The following is an 11,356-nucleotide window of genomic DNA, read 5'->3' as shown; positions in this document are numbered from 1 at the left end:
ATACTGACAGCTTGAGCTGTACCTATCTATCCTATCCAGATTAATCTACCTCCTATCAATACCAGATGAAAGCAGTGATTTGGTATAATTTTTGTGTTGTAACGACCTGCCAGGATGATGTACCAACCATTTATAAAGGACAAGTAGGAGGTGGGTTGTATCCTTTTGGGTTGTTGTTGCACGGTGTTGAAAAAACACCAGCACAATGCTTTCCATTTTCTGAGAAGGGGAAGTTTATATAAATTCTGGGCTTCATCTGGAATCTTCAAAAAGATGCAAGATTTTTCTCCCTACAAAAAGATTCCTGGCAATATTGGACAAACAAAATGAAATTACTGGGTGGAGAATAAGACCTGTGCTCTGCCATTGCAACCTGGGGTAAAAAAGGAGCCCAGGACCAAGTGCAAGCTATAAAAACACTTTGTATTCTGGTATGAGCAGCTTACAAAAACAAGGCAGATGTGATAATTGTATAAGCAAAATGCACAGCACTATAACACCCGTAGCTACTGGTTTGGGTCGGTTGTGCTTTGCTTTCTTGACTTTTTTTTTTCCTTCTCATTTTAGAGCAGAGAAAAATTATCCGTTTGCAGCAAGGGCTGCTGATTATTTGTAACACCTCTGCAGCGGCTTTGGGGCACAGAAAGAAAAGGTATGCCGGGCGAGTTTTGCAGGCGTGTTAAAAACTAACAAATAAACAAAAACTCGGCCAGCCTGCACCGGGGCCGCCGGCGGGAGCCGGGGAGAGACGGCGCATCCCGGTGCCCTGCGGGGACCAGGCGCTCCCCCCACCGGGCTCCCCACCCCGGGCGGGGCTGGCCCCGCTCCGCCCGCGGGGCCGGGCCGAGCGCTCTAAAGGCGGTGCGGGCCAGCCGGCCGTGCCGCTTCTCCGCTCCCCGCTCCGCGCTCCCCGCTCCTCGCCATGGCCCCCGAGCGGCCCCCGCCGGCCTTCGCCGAGGCCGGGCGGCAGAGCGGGCTGCAGGTGTGGCGCGTCGAGCGGCTGGAGCTGGTGCCGGTGCCCCCCAGCCGCCACGGCGACTTCTTCGTGGGGGACGCCTACCTGGTGCTGCACACCCTCCGCCGCGGCGCCGCCGTCGCCTACCGCCTCCACTACTGGCTCGGTAGGCAGCGGGGTCTCGGGGCCGGGGTGCTTTTGCCCTTGCTGTTGCTGGAGTTTCTGGCGGCTTCGCTGGGCTCCAGGGGACCGGGAGCTGAATTTTTCCCCCCTCCCTTTTCAGGAGTGCTGCGGGAGCGAAGCTTCCAAGTTGAGGCGCTTAAGTAACAGAAGTAGGGCTACAGGCAAGGATTTGGGTGATGCCAAGCCTCACCGCTTCTGATGCAGGGGTGCTAAGGGGCTCCGGGGGTGAGAAAGTGGGGTATGACAGAAAGGTGACTATTTGCGTGCTTTGTGATGTTGGTTTGGGAAGGTACTGAAGGGTTAAAGTCGAGTCTTGGCTGCATCCAACCAAGATTCACAAGTGAAATCCTGACTTCGTTCAGACGAAGAGTTTGCTTGCCTTTGTTTCCACTAGGACCAAAATTTCATCTCTGCATCTCCCTGTGGTATTGTTGCACTGCTTTGTGTCCAGATGTTGTCTTTTTCAGCTAGGCTAATTTTACTTTCTGGGGACACAGAGATTGGAGGCAAAGTCACCAGGTTTTCTGTAAAACCTCTTCAGTATCAGTCTGACAGCCCAGTAAAGCCCCTCCTGAAGCAACTGGGGACACCGGAATTGGGCTGATGTCTTTTGCCTTCAACCTTGACTAGCACAGTGTTTACAGCACAATGTAAGTCTGACATAAGGATGCATTTTAGGTGACTTCCTCATCTTCTGGAGGTTTCTTGAGTCTTCCTTGTCTGGTCAGCAAGTCATCTGACCACAGTGGTTACTGTGTAGCTGCCTGAGATCTACTACTTTGTTCTTGTTTCACCGTCACAAGGTTTGTGTTTGTCGGCAATCATCTCAGTGAATGCACATAAAGACAGGCCGATGTGTATTAACATGAATGTGGTTGAGTTGCTGTGGTTCTCATTGTACTTTTGGATGCATTGAAAAAGAATAGCAAATAAAGCTGGGATCGTTTCTGCATAAATGTTTGAAGCTTGTTTAGTTTTGCATGTATTATGAGTTATCCAGCTGGCATGTGGGTTAGTGTCTGTCTCTGACAAGAGTATAATCGTAGATGGCAGTGTAAATGAATTTCTGGCAGATGTTCTTATGTCAACAGCACTGCTAGTTAATAGCAGGGTTTGGCTATTTGGACCTTTGTTAATGAAGTTAGAACTATTTATGTAGTAGTTAAGGTACAGCAGACACTTGCCAGGGAAAGATGCAAGGCCTCTTTGCAAGTGGAAGTGAAGTCAAAACAGTGACTGACATTTGCACTAATTAAAACCTCTTTGTTGGCTAAAGAGTTTTAGTTGTACATGCTGATGTACATCTTGTGCTGATATAGTGATATCCAGATACTGTAAATAGCTTCAGGTAATCTGGGCACACATTGTTCTTATGTAGCTGGCAGGTTGGCAGCAGCATGGCCAACTGCTGGGAAATACCTTCCTGCTTGCAAGATACTCCAGTAGTGGGGTGGAGATGCTCAAACACTGCTGCAAGCTTAATAGCAACAGGAGACCAAAACTTCATACGAGGTGCATGGTGAAGGGCAGTCACACCCAGGGCAAGATTTTGAATCATTTTGGTATTTTTGCTGACTGATTCTCGCCACCGTTACGTACACCAAACTCTACCCTCATGAGCAAAGGCTGTATAACCTGTGGGCCAGGAAGACCTCAGTAGGGTTTTTCTGAAGACTTCCCATGAGCCGCCTCTGAACAGTTACAGCAGTCGTTATCAGTCAGACTTTGGGATGGAACGAACTCTTGCAATATTAGATTGGTGGAAACCCTGCAGACTTTGGGCTTAGATACTTAGAAGGGCCTTGCCATTTGGTGACACGGTCCTACTCCTGCCTGTTGTCTGTGGCATGTGTTATTGTGTGGGCCTCATACACTGGCTTTGAGTCTGAACGGGTTCTGACTTCACCAAAAAAGACCACAAATTCAGAATAAAAGCAGAGCATTGAATTTTCATATTATATAGTGGCAAACTTCCTCCTAGTACCTTGCTTGGCCATACCCCAGGGGTCAGAAGGAGGTCTAGACCATGGGAGGATGGTCTGTGACCTTGATGTGCTGACAGTCTTGTGCTGTGACTGGCATCCTAGAGTTAAAGTGACCAAACAGTTGTTCTATTGGGCTGAGGCTTCCTAAGCGAAAGCCAGTTTTACCAAATATCTCACCTACGGTGAAGTGCTGTCCAGGTCGGATAATTTCTGAACAAGCTAACTCAGGTGCTGCAACGATGTTGGCATGGCCAGGCAATCAATGTGGATCTGTGTCGTTGTAGCTGTATCGATTTTTAACTTTGCTCAGGGATCCTGGCGCGGTTGTCTGCACTGGCACTTGAGGGGTGTCTTAGTAGCTAAACTACTAATCCTAAGGGAGCTGTCTCGACTTGAAACTATCACTAGTGGAAACAGCATGTACTATGCCAGTATGAGGCTACTTGTGGGGTAAGACTGGCTATACCCCACTTAGTATCTTTAATAAAGTCATGCATGGTTTTTTTTAACTATTTTTTAACCCTTGTCCCCAGAGATTAAGTGATAAGACCTATCCATGTGAACCAGTATCTAGTCTGGTAAAAAATTTTGTTCTTTTTCCTGTATACTCTGGCTTATTTATAGCTGGTTTTGCCTCAGACTATAAGGTAAATCTGGTTTTCATACGAGTTTGAATAACCTACACTTGGATTAATGCTCACTTTTTTTTTTTAAAAAGGGTTTCACTGAGTATTTGATTGCATAGCAGCTGTGAGACTGAGCCCTGGTAGTAGTAGTAATCTCTAACACTGTTCCAAAACCAGTTTTCTTCGACCCTGAACCCTGTTGTGTAATTGCAAGCAATAAATCTGAAGGATCTAGTCCTAATGGACATGAATAGCCCTATTTAAAAAAAAAACAAAAAAAAAACAACAACAACAAAAAGCAAAAAACAAAAAAACAAAGAAACCCAACAAAACCAAAATCCCAAAACTTTACCACCAACTTTAAGGTGGTACCCAGGTCTGAGAAAGCATATTGCCTATGTGTAAGTTACTTACTATGTGTAAGTTCTTCTGTCGCTGAGTGATGGGAATTTTTTTTTTGAGGTTCTTGTGTTACATTGTGCTTTCAGTAATGTTTTTTACCTTTTGCGAGTAGGCCTCATCCTCTTCACTTCCCTATGCCTCCATTATTCTTTGGATCCCTTCCCTGTTTCATCCTTACTGCTTTCTGGAGGCTTCCATTGCACCTATGTCCCCACAAAAGCTGTGGTGGTGGCAGTGGTGACACTGCTCCTGGGAGAAGCACAGTCGTTGGTGGGCGGAGGGGAGTCCTCTTGTGGCATTTGCACTGCTGGGTCACGAATAGGGCACTCATTCTCCATAAGAGAGGAGCTAGGTCAGTGATGCCCTTAGGTATCCCTGTCCTCCCCCGCCATGCTTTATTCTTTCCTAGTACCTTACCGGCAGGCTTCCTGTGACACCAATGACTCGCTACACCGTGAGGTGACACCAAGACCTCACTACACACTTCCCCTTCTCCCACAGCCTGTGAGAGGTATTGCTGTCTGGACTGTCTGCAGCTCTATGGTATTTTTCCACTCAGTCACCTAGAAGCAAGGAAATGGTTAATGTAAGTGAGAAGCTGCTCTTGAAAACTGTTGCTTGTATACCAGCATCTCCCTCTTATTTAGAAAGAAGAAATAAAAGCTAAATGGAAAACCTCACTTTTCCTTATTCTTCAAAAGTTCTTGAGAAGCCAGTTTTTTGAGACTCGATCCTACTTGCGTTCTTCTTGAAACAATCAAAACTGCTGAAAATGTTAATCAAAAACATATGGGCCCATGCTAAAAGTTGTATTTCAATATACAGCCTACTTTGCAGTGTGAGTAGGCCATCAACACACTAGTTAAGGAGGCCATTTTGCCACAGTCCTCAGAAGAGGCTCATCTCTGAAAGGTACAAAACAGTGTGACCTCATGAAGCAAATATCTGAGTCCCAAAGCTGCTTTTCTTTCTCCCAGCTGTACCAGGCAGTCTAATAAAAGATATCTGAGCAAACTACCGTTTGGTTGCATTATAGTGTCAATAGGACTGCTCTTGAGTTATTTTAACTTTATGGCTTGGCAAGTTGCTCTTAGTGTAAATATCTGGTATACCATCTAATCAGTCCTTTGACATGGCCTTCCTTGGTCTTTGCACTTCAACTCAAAGTCCCAAAATCACTACTGTAGACACTTGTCATGCTCAACTCACTTAATTAAAATGTTCTGTTGTTCAAAGAGGCTGAGAGAAGACAAACTTGGCTATTTTTCACTTTTTTTCTTATGAATGCAGTTCTACAAGTAGTTAAGAAATGGTCTGGATCATCATGCATTTGGTGGTGAACAAGGTTATGATGTAGTGCTTTGTTGCAACATATACATGGGCTGTATAACGGGCTGAACGCAGTGCCTGGTTGTCACAGAAACAATTTCTCCGACAGAATTCAAAGTTATATTAGTGCTTTATGGACATAATATTTAATCTTATTTCAGGGAAAGAATGTACCCAGGATGAAAGCACAGCTGCAGCGATCTTCACTGTTCAAATGGATGACTATTTAGAAGGAAAGCCTGTGCAGAGTAGAGAAATTCAAGGATACGAGTCTACTGAGTTTGTGAGCTACTTCAAAGGAGGAATTAAATACAAGGTAAAGAGCCAGCTGTCAAAATATATTCCTAAAATATATGCAACATTGTCCCCCAGTAAAATCAAATCTTTTGCTTTGTATCTGTTACTGAAAGTTTAAAAATTGTTTCTTAATGTTTAGTGGTTTTAGATCTGAACTACCTATCCTAAACTATAGGTGTCCCAGTACTTGTACAGAAAACAGCAGCTTGTTTAGCAGTGTCTCTTCTGAAACTGAAAACCTGTCCCAGTGATTTATTCCACCCCCTCTCCCCGCCCCCTCATATCAAGCTATCTTGAGATTTCATACTTGTGTGTCTAAGGGCACTAACAGTAGGTACTCTCTGTGTTTGGGAGGCAGTAAATTTCACAGAAACCATTTCTATGTTTTAGACTGAATCATTTTGTTCAAATACAAAACCTAATGTGCTTAAGTGCTTAAAAACATGAGCAGAGTGGAAAAGACCAAAACCTCACTTTAGTCTAAAAATGGTGCTTTTGCAGTGCTACTGCAGTTTTTTGCTTTGAGGTAGGTAAAAAAAACTCCCAAAGACTTTTCATGAAAATTTTATGTTTTAAAAAGTTGTAGTGTCGGCCTCCTTGTTGTGTCACTTCCAGAAGTAGAATCTTTGGAAGGGAATTTTTTGAGACATCTGTGTTTTTTAAAAATAAAGTAATGTATCTCCTGAGAATCTCCCTGTAGTAGGAGCTCTGGGAGCCATTGCTCAGTCAGCCTTTTTCTCATTATGGAGGTTTGTAACTTGTCAGTCTACACAACCAATTTGAAGCTTTTAACTCTGTTTGCATAAGAGAGCTTGACAGTGACCTGCCCACTCTTTTACATATTTTTCTCTTTGTAATTTCAAGACACACTTTCTATTACAACCCCAGATCTGGGTTTCCTGGAGGAGTGGAGAATGCTGCCTCACAGAGGCAGACAGCCAAGCCAGTTTACAGGAATAAGTTAGGCATAAACTTACACTTTATAGGTTGTAAATCAATAGTTTGGTCTGGCTTCCCCCAGCTTGGTGCTCTTTTCTAGGTTGCCTCCTAAGTTGCAAATATTCCTTTCAGAAAATTACAGAGCTGCTATAGAATGACACGTCCCGCTACACATAACCAGGCAGACCTCTGAATTTAAGGAAGTTGTGAAAACTTGTACAGGAGCTTCATATTCCTCTGCTTTCCCTCAGTCCTCATTTGATAACCTACTGATTTTTGTCCTAACAGTGTGGTTGAGCATTACCTTATCCTCTGGATGATGCAGGAAAGTGTGGTAAATCCTATGCTTTCCCTTTCCCCATTCATCTGAAAACCATTTGAAGCAGGGTGACATATGCTCCCTCAATAAAGGCTCACACCTCAGAGTTCAGCAGCAGCAGTGTTCCCCAAGTCTGTCCGGTCTGTGGTCAGCACTGTTAAACAGTATATTATTTTGGCTCACCTCTCACTGCATAAACTATTTTTTCCCCTGCTAGCTCCTCAGCTGTAGCAAAAAAGTAAATTTGCAGAAATCAAACTGAAATAAACCTTGCTGCTGTGTTGTTTTGTTTTATTCAGGCAGGTGGTGTTGCCTCTGGATTTAATCATGTGGTTACTAATGATCTGAGTGCTCGGAGGCTTCTGCATATCAAGGGCCGGAGAGTTGTAAGAGCCACAGAAGTCCCCCTGGCTTGGACCAGCTTCAACAGAGGAGATTGTTTCATTATTGACCTCGGAACTGTAAGTATTTCCTAGTGCAAAACACACTGAAAAGTAGGAGATGCAGCATCCCTTCTAAGGGCTGAATCATCCCTTAAAATGCACAACTGATTTTGTCACTCACCCAAACTGACAGAAAGAATCTGCTTTAGAAAATCAGTTTTTGTGTCACGACACTTTGAAGGTTCAAAACTGCCCTAAATATTTTCTGAAGTATGCACAGATTATCCTTCAGGAAACAGTTCTCTTTCCCACTCAAGGCATTGGGATTTTTTTTACTATTGATGTTTGAACCTTAACCTGTTCACAATAAGTCCTGTCTGACTTTGATACTATCTACCAGCTGAATGGGATCAGTGCTAGGGTTCAGAGCAGAACACAGATTGGACCTTTCTCTTATGACTATTTCTTCATATTCATAAAACTTTGATTGTGACAATTTACCCTAAAGAAATAGCTGTAAAAGAAGTTGTCATAATAAACTTGTCATACAATGTGTTATAAAACTACTTGAGTATTTCAGGAGATCACTTGAGAAGCAATCCCATACTTCAAGGCTTTCTGCTGAAATCAAGTAGAGACTTACCACAGAAGTGTAAGGACAGAGAAAATAATTTTGTTTGCTTCAGATGACTTAAAGTATAGTACTGTCACCTTAGTATCAAAAAGTCTTAAAATTAATTCCAAAAGTAGCAGCTGAGATGTAGTCCATGCTAGTTAGATGCTAGTTATCAGTTTGAAATTATTCCCATGCCTGATATGCTGACACATATAAAATTGAGTGCATATGAAAGAAAATCATTTATCTGTAAGGCAGCAACTACAGTTGGTCTTAACTGTAGTGCTTCACAAGGAAGTGGTCAGCTACTTCAGTAAGATTTCAGAGAAGAGTTCCCTGACCTGTTTAAAAGATGAGCTATGCTGAACTCATGTTACAGATTTAGCCATTTCTTCTGAAAAGCATCCCCTGGTGTGATAATTGAAGATACTGGTATCAAGTAGCTATATTGATTATACCTGTTAGAATTTTATCGTGCTTAGCAGCCTTCAGGCAGAACAACAACCAGTGTTTTCCTAACATTATCCCATTCCTTTTATGGCACTGTGGTCTAATCATCCGAAACAGCCAAGTGATCAGTATCCAAACAGCTATCTCTCAATGTCACTTTGTATTTAGGATGCATAGAAGACTTAAATCATCTATTCCCTTTCATAGTTAACCCATGGGAGATGGCAAAGTTGGAACTAAACATTGACAGAAAGTGCTGCTTTTGCAGTCAGGCTGTCACAGGGCCTGGTTTTCTGAGTTTTCTGGTTTGGAGTTAACATCCCATGGACACCCTATGGAACTGGGTATACGTCATGAATTTGACTTGTCCTGACCCTTATTGTGCCACAGTTACCCAGTTCACCTAAAATAATTACTCAGGTCACACTGCAGACATGGCAATGACACTGATGAAACGCTCTAAGGGTATATAGTGCTGTTATGTGCATAGCTTGGGGTTCATCCCTTTTGATGAGATTTGTTGAGAGGAGAGCACTGTCACTAAGCAATTTAAATGTAATATGGCTTCAGAGTCTTGATTTCTAATACTGAACGTACATTGTGAGCCTTTTTCTTAAAAAAGAAGTATAGCATCACTCTGGTTTCTGATTTCCTGTTTGACAAGACAGAGGTCAAGTAGCCATGCAACTCTGTGCCTTTGTAGGGAGAAAGATTAGATGTGAACATCTAGATCTCTTCTTTACCACGCTATGGGAAATGTCAGTCAAATCACATGACTAATAACAGTTCTTGGTTTTGCCATGTCAGTGGTATACCAGGGGTGGGTTTTCTTGCATGTATTAACAAGTTAAGGAAAAGAGTGTTTCAGCATCCAGACATTTGTAGTAATTTCATCATAGGTTATTAAGTAAACCAGACCTTTCTTGTGGGAGATGAAAAGGCAATGTGTGACATACCTCAAGATGAAGATATGTAAGTCTAGTGAAGTACCTATAGAGAGGTGTGTAGAAAATACACTGTCACAGTGGAAATCTTGAGCAAGTTTTATAAGAACTATACTTCAAGCTGAAATAACTGTATTTCAGATTGAAATTTTCCATGACTAGAGGTCCATTGTAAATGGGTGAGTCTTTACAGGAGGTCTTAATTGAATTTAGGGGTCCTTTAAAAAAAGAAAGAAAGAAAGAAAAAAAAAAAAAAAAGAATTTTGGCTCAAGTAGATTCCTTTGCTTAATAATTGAAATGAAATGAATCTTAAATAGGGTTGCTCTTGAGTCTTGGGATTTATCACAGGGCACTACTGAATCATTGTCTGAGAATAATGGGCAGTAATTGCATAAAATAATGAACTTACAGTCAGTGCTTTGAATATCAAATTATTGTAGTATGTCAAATAAGATGAATTTCCAAGACTTACTTTCCCCAGTCTCTTAGCTAACCAGAAGATTGGTCTCCATGTCACTGCAAAACTGCTTGTGCAGTCCATTTCCTGTTACATTTTATCAGGCCACTTATCTAATATAATGAAAAATCATTTCAGTTTTCCCACTGAGCTCAATTACAGCAGTATTTTAAACCTGTGGTTTGAACAGATAAGGAAAAATTAAGAAAGGTAATAATTATCAGGAATAAAATCATTAAAGTCACTAAGGTTTCCCTCCCAGTGATAATGCCTTAAGTAAAAAGCATTTGTGTGCATTTCTGGCTAGGTTCACATATTTACAGTTCAGGTTCTGATGGTTACCTTATGTTACTAAACCATATTTGCAGCAATTCAGATATCCTGCCCAGATCTTATCTGGCCTCCTTTGAAGTGTCTAGGCTGGAGCAGAAGATAGCTGCAGATGACAGAGAAAAAGAGTCTTTGATATGAGGGGAGTCATTAGCTGTGGGTAACGTGCAAAGACCTTTTATTCAAAGTCTTCTGTAAGACCATGACATAAGTGCTGTGACCACCAGACTGGTGTTCCAGTGCAGTGAGTGATCCCAGAGGGTGCCTGGGGTGCCAGACCCTGATTTATGATTTTTTTTTTTTTTTTTTTTTTTTTTTTCTACAAGGGATTTCCATGATACCTCCTTGATGAACCTAAAAATCTCCCTGTAAGGGAGCCTTTGGGACAGGGCAGGCAAGACAAGTGCAAGGCAGTTGCTGAGAAGGCTTTGTACAGGCCTGGAGTAAAGCACACCTTACCTTGTCAGGTGCTGCATAGCACATCCTCTCCCGGCATAGCTGTGCTCAAGCCCTCACAGAAGCCATGGTCTTCTGCCACACTTCCCATCCCTTTCTTTTGGCTTGGAGCGTGCTGAGCTCTTCCTGGTATCCCACCTGAGAGACACTAGGACGGGTTTGGCAGTTCTTGGTGGCCCTAAACTGTCTGGCCTTGCTATATGCTGTCCCCTTTACCTCCAGATGCATCTCTCCCTGCATCACCCCAGCCTACAGTTATCTCCCCTTAGCCACATCCCTCTTTCTTCCTCCATCACCAAGACAAATCCTCAAAACAGCAAGAATTATAGAATTGTAGAATCATAGAATTGTTAAGGTTGGAAAAGACCCTTAAGATCATCGAGTCCAACGGTTAACCTAGCGCTGCCAAGTCCATCACTAAGCCATATCCCTAAGCACCACGTCTACCCGTCTTTTAAATACCTCCAGGGATGGAAACTCAACCACTGCCCTGGGCAGCCTGTTCCAATGCTTGACTACCCTTTTGGTGAAGAAGTTTTTCCTAATATCCAACCTAAACTTCCCCTGTCACAGCTTGAGGCCATTTCCTCTCGTCCTATCACTCGTTACTAGGGAGAAGAGACTGACCCCCACCTCGCTACAACCTCCTTTCAGGTAGTTGTAGAGAGCAATAAGGTCTTCCCT

The 11,356-nt window shown here is 42.9% G+C and overlaps 1 protein-coding gene across 1 annotated transcript in view; it reads left to right on the top strand.

Moving 5' to 3' along the window:
- Positions 1-922: 922 nt before the first annotated feature.
- The window catches only part of SCIN (scinderin), a gene marked incomplete at both ends in the record, with an annotated part of 52,128 nt that continues 41,694 nt past the window's right edge, over positions 923-11,356 (top strand). Inside the window, 3 exons of the mRNA XM_082304033.1 lie at positions 923-1,121; positions 5,642-5,796; positions 7,335-7,496. Coding sequence (XP_082160159.1) covers positions 923-1,121; positions 5,642-5,796; positions 7,335-7,496 — 516 coding nt within the window. The remainder of the gene's footprint in view (positions 1,122-5,641; positions 5,797-7,334; positions 7,497-11,356) is intronic.

This window comes from Platalea leucorodia (assembly GCF_965183815.1).
Source record: "Platalea leucorodia genome assembly, chromosome: 1".
NCBI lineage: Eukaryota > Metazoa > Chordata > Aves > Pelecaniformes > Threskiornithidae > Platalea > Platalea leucorodia.
This window is presented reverse-complemented; position numbering and strand designations above follow the sequence as displayed.